Raw genomic sequence first — 14,286 nt, forward strand, 5'->3', positions numbered from 1 at the left:
TCCCAATCTAAATGAACAGCCTCTCTCACTAAAGGGATCCCAATCTAAATGAACAGCCTCTCTCACTAAAGGGATCCCAATCTAAATGAACAGCCTCTCTCACTAAAGGGATCCCAATCTAAATGAACAGCCTCTCTCACTAAATAGATCCCAATCTAAATGAGCAGCCTCTCTCACTAAAGAGATCCCAATCTAAATGAGCAGCCCCTCTCACTAAAGAGATCCCAATCTAAATGAACAACCTCTCTCACTAAAGAGATCCCAATCTAAATGAGCAGCCTCCCTCACTAAAGAGATCCCAATCTAAATGAGCAGCCTCCCTCACTAAAGAGATCCCAATCTAAATGAACAGCCTCTCTCACTAACAGCCCCTCTCCCTAAAGAGATCCCAATCTAAATGAACAGCCTCTCTCACTAAAGAGATCCCAATCTAAATGAACAGCCTCTCTCACTAAAGAGATCCCAATCTAAATGAACAGCCCCTCTCCCTAAAGAGATCCCAATCTAAATGAACAGCCTCTCTCACTACAGGGATACCAATCTAAATGAACAGCCTCTCTCACTAAAGAGATCCCAATCTAAATGAACAGCCTCTCTCACTAAAGGGATCCCAATCTAAATGAACAGCCTCTCTCACTAAAGAGATCCCAATCTAAATGAGCAGCCTCTCTCACTAAAGAGATCCCAATCTAAATGAGCAGCCTCTCTCACTAAAGGGATCCCAATCTAAATGAACAGCATCTCTCACTAAAGAGATCCCAATCTAAATGAATAGCCTCTTTCACTGGAGATCCCAATCTAAATGAACAGCTTCTCTCACTAAAGAGATCCCAATCTAAATGAACAGCCTGTCTCAGTAAAGAGATCCCAATCTAAATGAGCAGCCTCTCAAAATGTCTTGTTTGGCCATGTCACCTCAGTAGCGCAGCTCAGCTCTGCAGTGGAAAAACAACCCAGGCTCCCCTTAACCCCTTAACAGGGAACTCCTGCTCTAGACTATTTATTTATATATTTTTTTAACAGGCTACGTCACTCATTTTCAGACCAATTTGCTTATTGACTCACAGGAAATATTGCTTCAAATTAAAAATTCGATCACAGTCACGAGAAACATGAGAAGAACAACCCAACTCATCCAGCATCATCACAGTTAAACATGAGATCAGGAACAGAATGAGTTTTTGCACACCAAGTGTCACTGCACAGTGTATTAGTCTCCTTCACTGCACCACATTTCAATGTAGTCTACAGCACACCATGGATTATCTGAAAGTATATGAACTGGTCCCAATGAAACATATATTTTAAATTGTGTGAGGTTTTAATCCGGGTCTGTAGGATACAAGAGGTTCATACCTGCTGGTTTTGTGTTTGTAAAGCATGCATAGCTCAGCTCTTGCATTATAGGAGCCGGGCTGTACTTTTTTCACAGTAAAAAAAATAATGCTTATTTTACTGCACATCACAGTCTAAAAATAGATATTTCACGATTAAACATAATATTTATTAATGTAGAAAAAAAATGATAATTTTTTAATTAGGTTTGCTACTATTCAATTTTTTATTTTATTTTATCAAGTCGACGACTAATATCGACATTTATTTTAGAAAGAACTTACTTTTTTGTTTCGATCTTTATTTTTCAATTCAAGCAGAGAATGGGTGAAATCGACGTTTATGCTTTAAAAAAACTGAATTGTTATGCTATTGAGAAACGCTTCATTTAGCAAAACCCCTTTATCAAATTCAGCATGCAACAAAACCATGGTTACTAATTGAAACAATGTTTGGTCACAGTGGTGCTATACCCTGTAAAGATAACGATCGTACACAAATTTTAAAAAATTGTCTCAAATAAACCATAGAAAATGCAGCATATAAAAGTGTATTACACAGACTTTTATAGCACACATTTACTAGTAAAATTAATATTCACAGAACAAAACATTAGACAGTTGAGCAGAACTAACTTGCACTTATTAGTCGAGTCTGAGCTCCACCCCTCTCCTGCTTCTTCAGCACAGCTCCAGGGTTGTACCGAGCCCTCACAGTGCGGTTAAGAGGAGCCTGGGTTGTTTTACCACTGCAGAGCCGAGCTGCGCTACTGAGGTGACACGCAGCGAAAGACAGTTGTTATTAATTAACTCAGTTTGCCAAAGGATGCGCAAACAAATCGTGTTCAAAAATTATTAGACCAACAGTACAGCTGTGTCTTGCATTGCTGTATTTTGTAAATATATTTAGGAATGTCTTTATAATCCACTAATTTTACTGATTAAATCGACTTACTAAAGTTCAATTAGTTCTGTTCTAGGGAAAAAAGCTGGAGTTTCACGGTTTGGTTCTCGCTCAGCTCGACAAATAGCCAGTGGAGAACCGTCTGTACCCGTACCGTACCGAGCCCTCACGGGTCAGATGTGCCAGTGGAGAAGGGGTAAGAGTCACTGGAAGGCAAGGCAGTCAGGGTATTGTGCACAATACTCACTCATTAAGTGTTTTCGTCTTGCGCCTCCTTTTCAGATCTAGTACCTGTCACCGTATACTTATTGCAAAAGCTTACCTACACCTTAACCCGCTAATTTCAAAGTAGGCACTTTGAATGACAGGCGCTGCAGCTGGCAAATGAAAGTGCACAGTCAGTGCAGGTCTTGATGATTGACAGTCATTTCACAAATGAGCTCTTTCTAGCGCTGCTTCAGTCAACGAGATCTGTCAGGACAGGTGAAATGACTGACGGTGAAACTACACTAGCCTATTAAGGGACCACTGAGATGATTGACAGCGACCCCTAGCCATTCAGAGCGGAATGGAGACGGGACAGACAGCAAATATAAAAACTACACAAACTACAGATGATTTCTAAATCATTATTTTTGGTAACAAAATATGAAATAGCAAGGCTTTACCTACGTTTATCCCATGTAAATTGATTTCAGTCTATCTAACTAATATTTTTGGGGAATTAGACATTTAACAAGCTTTACCAATTAAAATCGATAATTAGCAAGCCTAGTTATAATACAACAAATGTTCCTAAATATTCAAATACTTGCCTGTAAATGCTAAATTTACAAATATTTCGTCTTCTATGTCCACCTTTTAAAGACATTCTGTTTTCACCATAATTGTGAAATCTTTGATAACCGTGAATAAAATACAGCCTTGAATATGAATAATAGCACAAGTTTTCTGTGTTTGAGTTTGATGTTTTAGATTTTCCAGCCCCTTCACTTCTCTGTAGTTTACCTGGGCACAGTATCTGCCTGTTATCACACACTATATTATTTGGTGGTGGGTCAAATAACACAAATACACACACTCCAAAAAGTGAGTAGTTTATTACGCCATTTTGTACACATAACTCTGGTCTTAGTGAACAGGCAGGGAACAGTCATTTTTCTGATGGTAATGATTTTTGACCTGTGACCATATGTGATTGGAATGTCAGCAGCCAATCAAGATGTAGGAATTTCCCCAAGCCAGTTTACCCCCCCCCCCCCCCCCCCCTTCCCCCTCCACACCTTTTTATGACCTTCTTAGTTGGCAGGGGTTTCACTTTCTCCAGTTCATCTGATAAATACACTGGATGCTGTGCCATGATGGAATGGCATGCTTAGTTTGTAATCAACCTGAACATGGAGCTCTTCTCTGTGGCGCTGCCTGTGGGACAGGGGTCTCTGTGTGGTTCCTCATTGCGTCTCTCCAGGTTATTTTGTCCGAGGTGATGATCGGTCATTGGTTGTTGTGGGTTTCAGTTTTACTGTAGCAAATGGATTCGTGCCACTACAAAAGAAAAAATGCACTCATCTTAAGACTTTAACATATGATACGATATGATATTATATTATATATCAGGTTCTGCTATATATTACATTATGCAACAACCGGACACTGCTCCCCCATTGTTTTCAATGGAGGCCAACCGTTCTGTTTTTAGTCAGTAACGGAATGGCAAATAAAGAATGGCTGAGAATATGACACTAACGGCCTGTTCTGAAACTGCTTACTGATGAAACATTTTAAACCAGTGCTCAAAATCTGCTCTCAAAAACGTAGCTCTTTCAGTGGATTACAATGACCTGCGGTCTCCCGTCTCAGGCTTTATTGACTAGAGCGTTCCATTATTACCTCATAACACACCACAGCCATGCCATTACCCCTTAAATGCATAGCAGCGATACAGATATCTGGAATGTCTTTATTGCAGATATCCAATAGCTTATATTAGATGCCTACACTCTGTGGGGTGGATATCAGTTTGTATCATGCAGCAAATACATATACTAAATATATATAGACATAGGAGGTGGTATAATGCCCAAATATGTTTATAAATATAAATCATAAATTACAATCAAATAAATTGCACTGACGGGTTCTGTGACATCATAAACTGTTTTATTTATTTATTTATTTTATTTTTTTCAGGACCTTATGCTAGTCAAGGCTCGAACACAGAGAACGTTGTGTTGCACAATAATAGGTACTACCCATGTACAAATATAATATAATGTAATATAAGGGTGCTATCCTATCCACCCTCACTGTCAGACTCTCGGCTCTAAAACACCATCTCTTTGCTTTGTGTTCCGTTTCTTACCGTGGAAATAACTCCGGCCGGCTCCCAAGGTCAGATGATCTCTGCAACAAGAAATACTCTGTAGTAATGATGTGGGGTTACATCTGAACAGCATCTCAGTACAGTCTGAAACAGGGCTGGGCATGTTCTCACCCATCATAAATAACACAACACAACACATGCCTGGGGGGAATTACCACTGCTTTGCTTTTATGATAAACTGAAATGAACTTCACAGCAATCTTTATCTGTTGAGTGGCTCACTTGTGAGGGTAATCTCAGATCATCAATCTTTATCTGTTGTGTGGCTCACTTGCAAGGGTAATCTCAGATCATCAATCTTTATCTGTTGTATGGCTCGCTTGTGAGGGTAATCTCAGATCATCAATCTTTATCTGTTGTGTGGCTCACTTGCGAGGGTAATCTCAGATCATCAATCTTTATCTGTTGTGTGGCTCGCTTGTGAAGGTAATCTCAGATCATCAATCACTTTGAAAAATATAGCAGTCCGCCAATCAGAGGGCAAGGTTTACTTCAGCTATTTTCAAATTAAAAAATAATTTTAATGAACTTCAAAAGAAAAAATAAAAACTGCCTGAAAACCCAGCAATATTATTCTTTAAACCTCTTCCCCCAGACACCTCTGTACTTCTTCCCCTGGTTTGAAACACAAAACTTTTGCAAGTATGCATGCACTGCATATTCTTAAATAACAAGCTAGATGAACATGTCATGATGTACATATCCATTTGCCCCATAATGTCATTCCACCAGCACCTTCATTCTTGGTATAAGGTGGAACACAAATGGTCTCTTACCTTCAGCTCCAGACTATACCGTTATAAAGGGGGAGCAAAAAACAAGTATGGTACACTGTGACACTGTCTGGACATTATCCTAAATAATAGAGCCTGGACAATCCAAGAGCTATGATTGGCTCACAAGGCTTTCAACACGTGCAATGGTTTCAGTACATCCACACAGAATCGTCGCACTAATAGGAGGACATTGTCATATAGTATTCAAACACACTCAAAGGTCTCTGGTGGCAGGGAGAAAGACAGACAGACACAGACAGAACATTTCTTCTCAGGTTGTTGAAGGAATAAACAATGTAATCATCACACAACTCGACTACGGAAATAAACCACGCTTAGGGGTTCTATTTTAAGGGTTTTACAAGATGTGGCTCCCCCAAATAGAATTTTTAAAATTTGGATTCAACCCCAAAATTCCCGTCATGATTTTGCTTGATACTGTTTCAGCTGATTTTTGGGGGAAATTAAGTCAGATTAAAAATGACTTTTTATGTGACAAGGGGGTTCCTAGGGGGCGGCACACAATTGGCCGAGTGCTGCCCGGGTAGGGAGGGCTTAGGTTGGCAGGGGAATCCACAGTTCAACGCGCACCAGTGACCCCTGTGGCCAGATAGGGCGCCTGCGGCTCTGCAGTGGAGTCACCAGATCTGTGTTGTCCTCCGGCAGTATACAGTGTTGTGAAAAAGTATTTGCCGCCTGTCTGATTTACTGCATTTTTGCATATTTTTGACACTGAATGTCATCAGATCTTCAACCAAAATCTAATATTAGATAAAAGGGACCCTGAGTGAACAAATAACACAAACATTTTATACATATTTCATTTATTTATTAAAGAAAGTTATGCAACACCCAATGCCCCCGTGTGAAAAAGTAATCGCCCCCTTAGACTCAACTTTTTTCGAGCTGTCTTTAGGAATTTCTTTTGTTCGTGGCATGATGTGCCACCTGTGTGCTGACAACTTCACTCTGATGGTAAGGGCCAAAGTTAGTCAGATTTATTTTGGGCAGGGCTGGCCCAAATCAGTCCTGGTTGTTCACCAAAGTACGCAAACAGCTGACCCTAATTATCCCTTTAATTGGGTTGAGTTAACTAGGGGGGGGGCAATAACTTTTTCACACCTGAAGATTGCATGTTTTTGGTTACCTTGCACACCAAACAAATGAAAGAAGCACCAAACTTTGGTGTCATTTTTTCTCTCAGACTCCCTCTATATACTACTACAACCCACAAAAAAATCTGACCAAATACAATGTGAAAAATGTGCAAAAATGCAGAAAATCAGACAGGGGGCAAATACTTTTTCACGGCACTGTAGGTCTGGTGGCCTCGCTGTGGATCCGCAGTGAGAAAAAAATGACAGATTGGCAGGAGAACATTTCGGAGGACGCGTGTTCCAGCCTCCGTTTCCAGAGTCGGCAGGGGGTTTGAACCGGGATTCAAATAATAATAATAGTTGGGCATTACAAAATTGGGGAGATAAAAAAGGGGTAAAAAAATTGGCAATGACTACATTTAAAAAAAAAAAAAATATTTGACTGGTGTTTCTCTAAAATACCAAATCATGTTAATGTGAACTTGCAGACAGTGATGGGGGAGTTACTTTTAAAAAGTAATTTGTTGCAGTTACTTGAACAAAATTGTAACTAGTTACAGTTACAAATAGTTACTTCTCAGATACAGTTTACATTTCCCAGATATTTTTTTTTCCTGTTTGGTCAGGCTGCAGCTCGAAATATTCTTTGATCATCCAGCTATCAGGGTATCATTGGGATTGTAGTGGACAGTCAGGGGTATCACTGGGATTGTAGTGGACAGACAGGGGTATCATGGGGATTGTAGTGGACAGTCAGGGGTATCATTGGGATTGTAGTGGACAGACAGGGGTATCATTGGGATTGTAGTGGACAGTCAGGGGTATCATGGGGATTGTAGTGGACAGTCAGGGGTATCATTGGGATTGTAGTGGACAGACAGGGGTATCATTGGGATTGTAGTGGACAGACAGGGGTATCATTGGGATTGTAGTGGACAGTCAGGGGTATCATTGGGATTGTAGTGGACAGTCAGGGGTATCATTGGGATTGTAGTGGACAGTCAGGGGTATCATTGGGATTGTAGTGGACAGTCAGGGGTATCATTGGGATTGTAGTGGACAGTCAGGGGTATCATTGGGATTGTAGTGGACAGTCAGGGGTATCATGGGGATTGTAGTGGACAGTCAGGGGTATCATTGGGATTGTAGTGGACAGTCAGGGGTATCATTGGGATTGTAGTGGACAGTCAGGGGTATCATGTGTGGGTTGTTGCAAAATGACAAGAACTTTGATCCGGCATAGCAGCTATGTTGCCATCTCTGAAAAATCTCTAATTACATTTCAGCTTTAAATCCTTTTAAAAATTGAGAGGTAGAAATGAGTCGAATAAAACCCTCAGATTTGAACCCCCATGTACACTGCAAACAAAGCCAATAATTCAACAAACACCACCACAGCCTGTCTCTCACCCTGCTCCTAACACATAGAGCTTCCTCCGTGCAGCCACCAAAATGATGGCTGAGGCGTCATCGAGAAGAGGATGGAGGCAAACACCCCCTGCTGGGGGGAGGAACACAAGACATTGTCGTTCATACAGAAGCCAAGCAAACTAGTGCTATCAAAAATGTACCGTAGGGAATCAAATGGTATACTTCAAACCCCTTGGAGATCATATCAATGGCTGCAGCGTGCTGTCAAATGCAATTGCATTTAGTATGTTGTATCACACTTATTATGAAGAATAGTATCTGCTTTCACTTAAAGCAAATAGGAGTAAGCACTCCCTATTATACCCTCTCCCTATCCCACACTGCGGTCTGTTCACCTTGTCATCTGCATCACTCTGCAGTCTGCTTCTAGAAGAGGGCATGGCAGAGCGCTGATCAACCAATTTCATCGAAGGATTGCTGGGAAGGGGAGGGGCAGGAGGCGGGGCCCCATTGCGTGAATCCTGGAGTCGAGGAGCGGCTTCGTTGAGGAGATCTCCGGTGCTCTGGCTGCTTCTGAGAGTCCACGATCTTGAATTAATTAAGTAAAGTAATTAAGTAAGGTGAATAAAGTAAGTAAGAAAAGTAAGTACATAGGTAAAGTAAGTAAATTAATTAACTATGTAAGTAAAGTAAGTTATTATTATTATTATTATTATTATTATTATTATTATTAATTTCTTAGTAGACGCCCTTATCCAGGGCGACTTACAATTGTTACAAGATATCACATTTATGTAAAGTAATGTAAAGTAAGTAAGTAAGTAAGTAGGTAAGTGTTACAGAGAGCGAAGGTATCTGAGCTGTAAATCTCCCTCCCAACCAGAAAAGGTGCTGCGTAAGGTTGGTTGTAGGTTTTCCTCTCGACTGGCAGACTCAATGGTAGATGGAAAACGGAAGTCAGCCATCTTGGGGAAGATGCATAGCTGCAAGTATGCATAGCTGCAAGTACTCTAAACAACTCCATGGCGATCAGATATGGGTCAGGCAACGATTGGTTAAACCATGGCAACGGGCTGATTGCAGGGAGGAGTTTGGTGGTACAATGGGGATGCAGTTACAGGAGTACAGACCCTTACGGTGACGATATAAACGCGCCAGAGTGCTGTGTTTGTTATTGATTTTTTGTATTACAGAGGAGGAGTGAGAGACCCAGAAGCTGCAGCCACGGAGCCAGCACAAAAACCCTGAGCACTCGCCTAGTCTGCACAAGCACAGCACAGGCACGAACACCTCTTTCCCCGGGAACTACAGAGCACAATTTCGTGCACGGAGGATTGTGGTTTTGGAGTGTCATTTTTGTTTGGAACTGAAAACCCGCCATATTGGCTTCCCCTATACCATTGCTGGTATCAGGGCGACTGTTTATTATTTTATTTGTATTAATAAATACAGATGTTTTACACTGGGAGCTTTCTCTGGCCATTCACTTTATTCGAGACACCACTCACGTCCTGTCACAGTAAGTAAGTATAGTAAAAGTAAATATAGTAAAGTAAGTAAGTAAGCCTGGAAGTAAAGTAAGTAAAGTAAAGTAAATAAGTAAGAAAGAAAGAATGCATGAAATGAGACCTAGGAAAGAAATGTGGAAATAAAGAATGCAAGTTCTGTTAAATGTGGGAGTATGTTTTATAAACATAACATAGTAAAGTTTAATTACTAAACATTTCGTAGGATGTAGTTTCTTAATGTAATTGTACATATTTTCTTTGAATATCTCTTTTCTAATGCTCTAATTTTATAGCAGGATTATGATAAACTAGAAGCAAGTTTGCCAAACGCAGCCCATTCAAAAGTGTCCCATCATAAAAGCACCTCAAAGTGTAATAAAGCATAGTGAAAGCATGGCAAAGCACTGTGAAGAATAGCGAGGGATGGTAAAGCATATTAATAAACATGGCAAAACAGGGTAAACTATGGTAAATGCATAGGATAAGCATGGTAAAACAGCAAAAACACCTTGAAAAAAAGACTGCAGTAAAGTGTTCTAAGTTTAAAAGCTAATGAATGTACTCCTGGTGCTTGTATTGGGCAGCAGTCAGTGTCTAGCTGGTGGGTGTTTATATGCTTTGGGGGAACAACTTGTTGTAACAATACCTGTTGGCTGGAACACATAATAAATTGGAAGGTTCCCATGACTCACCTGCTCTGTGCTGTCTCTTGCTCTGGCCCTATGGGTTCTACATAGGCAGCAGGGAACCAGCCTTGCCTGCAGAAACAGGGAGAGAGAAATCTAACATGTAAGAAAATCCACTTCCATTCTGTGCCTTGTCACCTCCCTCCATGATGCACCAAAATGACAAGAAACCTTGACTTGCTACAATGAAATGACAAGAAACCTTGACTTGCTACAATGAAATGACAAGAAACCTTGACTTGCTATGATGAAATGTTCCAGCAGTGTGTAAAGTAGTCTAATACTGAAGCCAGCGTGAGGAACGTGTCTGTTATATTTACAGTGCTGATTCCCAAAAAGTGTTTTTAATGAAAGCATTTTGTGCAACAGCATTGCTACTTGGTCTTAAAGCTCAAATAGATAAAGATGGTTGGTTGACCACTCATGTCTTTTAATTATTCTTCTGCAGGAAAGCTGCTCTCATACGTAGAAATATTAGATCTAAAGTAATTGCACCTAACAAAATCATAAATATGTTTTGCACTTCCATTAGCTAAATACGTCTCCAGTGTGCAGTTTAAAAAAAAAACACATGTTATAACACACATGTATTCTCATATTAACATGATACCTGATGCTACTTCAGGCTAAAGGAAGCTCTCAGTTTCTATGCCTTGTTCTCGGGTTATCTGTTTGCACTTGTACTCCCTGGGTCACTTCACCCCAGCAGTGTCTTCTGGGTCAAAGCATGTTACTGGCTGAGAGCATCACAGTGAAGGGGTGGGGAAATGACAGCTATTACTGTAACCCATTGTGGTACCAGATAACAGGTTTTAAATTGAAAATACATGCTTGCTAAAACTGCAAATCTGAGACCTGTGCAGTGAATGGGCAGCAGTGTGGAGTAGTGGTTAGGGCTCTGGACTCTTGACCGGAGGGTCGTGGGTTAAATCCCTGGTAGAGGACACTGCTGCTGTACCCTTGAGCAAGGTACTTTACCTAGATTGCTCCAGTAAAAACCCAACTGTATATATGGGTAATTGTATGTAAAATAATGTGATATCTGTATAATGTAAAATAATGTATAATGTGATATCTTGTAACAATTGTAAGTCGCCCTGGATAAGGGCATCTGCTAAGAAATAAATAATAATAATAATAATAATAATGAATGTGCCAGGCAGGGATAGTATATGAACGGTTTTGTTCGCTGCAGTTTCTTTACATGTTATTGTTGTTGTCTAAGTGAAGTGCTTTCCACAGCAACTCTGGAAGTGATTTTTAACAAATGTCTCCTGTGAGGCTGACACGCCCTGTTCGCACTGGATTAACCCCCCACCAAGGGGCCCTGTGCAAGAAAAGCAATTTCACAGGGAGGGTTGCCTGTGATTCAGAGCACAGTGTTAGTCACATTCCGTCTTCAGGGTTGCATCTTGTTAGTTTTGGATCTGCTATGGGTATTTCTGTCTTGTAATAAGCATTTTGCAGTCTTGCTCAGGCTCACCCTGCGCTGCCCTCCTCTCTGCCGTACAGCCAGCCGTTCCGAGGCACGGGCACCAGCACGGTGATCAGGGCTCCGCTGTGGAAGTTCAGCAGGGTAGGATTCAAGCCAGCAGAGTGGGAGGCTACGGCCTGAAAGCGCTGACCACCATTCACACCCAGAGCCTCCCCCAGAGAGCTGGAGCGAGAGCGGGAACCGGAGTGGTGAGGAGAGGGCCCTGCAGGCAAGCACAGGGAAACAAATAAGCACAGTCAGCCACTGCAGCTCAATCACCTAACAATTCAACTACAGCAGAACAAGCACACTCAGCCACTGCAGAACAATCACCTAACAATTCAACTACAGCAGAACAAGCACACTCAGCCACTGCAGAACAAGCACAGTCAGCCACTGCAGCTCAATCACCTAACAATTCAACTACAGCAGAACAAGCACACTCAGCCACTGCAGCTCAATCACCCAACAATTCAACTACAGCAGAACAAGCACACTCAGCCACTGCAGAACAAGCACAGTCAGCCACTGCAGCTCAATCACCTAACAATTCAACTACAGCAGAACAAGCACACTCAGCCACTGCAGAACAAGCACAGTCAGCCACTGGAGCTCAATCACCTAACAATTCAACTACAGCAGAACAAGCACACTCAGCCACTGCAGAACAAGCACACTCAGCCACTGCAGAACAAGCACAGTCAGCCACTGGAGCTCAATCACCTAACAATTCAACTACAGCAGAACAAGCACACTCAGCCACTGCAGAACAAGCACACTCAGCCACTGCAGAACAAGCACAGTCAGCCACTGCAGCTCAATCACCTAACAATTCAACTACAGCAGAACAAGCACACTCAGCCACTGCAGAACAAGGACACTCAGCCACTGCAGAACAAGCACACTCAGCCACTGCAGCTCCATCACCTAAAAATTCAACTACAGCAGAACAAGCACACTCAGCCACTGCAGCTCAATCACCTAACAATTCAACTACAGCAGAACAAGCACACTCAGCCACTGCAGCTCAATCACCTAACAATTCAACTACAGCAGAACAAGCACACTCAGCCACTGCAGCTCAATCACCCAACAATTCAACTACAGCAGAACAAGCACACTCAGCCACTGCAGAACAAGCACAGTCAGCCACTGCAGCTCAATCACCTAACAATTCAACTACAGCAGAACAAGCACACTCAGCCACTGCAGAACAAGCACACTCAGCCACTGCAGCCCAATCACTTAATAATTCAACTACAGCAGAACCTGTCATACCAGATCCTGTACAATCCGATCTGCTCTATTAATCCGATGGACCTGTGGCATGTGTCATTTACACAGGCTGCTACCAACTGAATGGCACTGATGGAAACTGATCAATGCACATTTTATTATGGGTCTAAAACAGTAAACTCAGCTCTCAGCAGGACAGAATGGATTCAGTTTCACTTTACATGTGGTCACTTCACGTAACTGACCAGTTTAACCATGTTAAATAAAAGAAAACAAGAAAGCAAGGGATTCATATAATTACTGAACGGTTAAAAAACTGAAACAAGATTGTGTCACCACTCTCCCAAGCCAGTTTGTGTTTGCGATCGCTTTCTTGTTGTTGTTTGTGTCTCTGGTTAACACGCAAGGTGAAAAAAACCTGTCAGATTACTGAGACTGAGAAAGCATGGGAAAATAATGCACTGGTTCTGTTTGTATAGTCAGGGCCAAAGCCAACAATGAAAAATCACAGAGGCACTTGCCTATGCAGAGCCTGTGTGGTTTTGTACAGTGCAAATACGTTTTCTTTGCAACATTAAAAGTCAATATAAAAGAAATGTAGCAATGCCAGAATATTTGTTGTAGACACTATACTTAGTTTTAAATCCTAATTTATTAAACTTGGATTTTAACAGTGATGTCATTATCCAAACACAATACATTTTATTCCAACGCCTTCATTCTGCACGTTATTTGCTGGAGTAGAAAGAAGTCTCAGTTCATTCGTCTCGTCCACATAAAACATGTTCATATTTAAAGGCAGGTACAGTCATCAGAAAAAAAACTAGATATATTTTAAATAGTGATATTAAACTGAAATACAGACAGTAGCCTACTAAACACATCAATCACTCGACATGAGTAAATAGACAGTGAAGAGTTTGAAGAGCACGCACAGAGGCTATAGATATCAGCGGGACTTGGAAATGGATGCAAGCACACAACGAGGGATGAAATGCGTTTTGCTTTGTGGCAAAGCAACATGCAAAGGGGCCTAAATAAATAGTTATTAGTATGATTTTAACCGAGGCCCGTGCCTCGGATGCCTCATAGCTGGCCACGGCCTTGATAGTAATATGTGCAGTACCGTGCCTTGGTGTTTTAAGCACGCTGCTGTACCTGGCATTGTTCATTTAGAATGCCCTGGCGTTAATAAAGCAACTACAGTCTGGTATAACTCCCCTCTGAGAGACCATATTTTTACATATCCGATGGACCCCTGGAACCAGTGAAACCGGATATGACAGGTTCTACTGGACAGTAATAAAGTCCTGTAGATGAACAGGTTAAATTGGTTATCTGTTCATCTGTCCCTTGTCTTTTTATGGTGTTGGCAATCATCAGGGTTCCTTTGCTCTAAGATTGAATTATTATCAAGTCGCATCTGGCTGGGCCTGGCTTTGAGCTTGCATTAAGCTTTGAGAAATGATAGCAGGTCAATACTGGATCAAGAGACCCCTGCACCTCTCAGTGTAACA

The 14,286-nt window shown here is 41.4% G+C and overlaps 1 protein-coding gene across 1 annotated transcript in view; it reads right to left on the bottom strand.

Moving 5' to 3' along the window:
• Positions 1–3,539: 3,539 nt before the first annotated feature.
• Positions 3,540–14,286, bottom strand: part of LOC131723076 (brain-specific angiogenesis inhibitor 1-associated protein 2-like protein 2) — a 31,588-nt gene continuing 20,841 nt past the window's right edge. The window contains exons 10-14 of the mRNA XM_059016411.1: positions 11,543–11,756; positions 10,066–10,131; positions 8,261–8,453; positions 4,601–4,641; positions 3,540–3,783 (exon numbers count right to left, since the gene is read on the bottom strand). Of these exons, the coding sequence (XP_058872394.1) occupies positions 3,708–3,783; positions 4,601–4,641; positions 8,261–8,453; positions 10,066–10,131; positions 11,543–11,756 (590 nt within the window). The 3' untranslated portion in view covers positions 3,540–3,707. The remainder of the gene's footprint in view (positions 3,784–4,600; positions 4,642–8,260; positions 8,454–10,065; positions 10,132–11,542; positions 11,757–14,286) is intronic.

This window comes from Acipenser ruthenus, chromosome 53, assembly GCF_902713425.1.
Source record: "Acipenser ruthenus chromosome 53, fAciRut3.2 maternal haplotype, whole genome shotgun sequence".
Classification (NCBI taxonomy): domain Eukaryota; kingdom Metazoa; phylum Chordata; class Actinopteri; order Acipenseriformes; family Acipenseridae; genus Acipenser; species Acipenser ruthenus.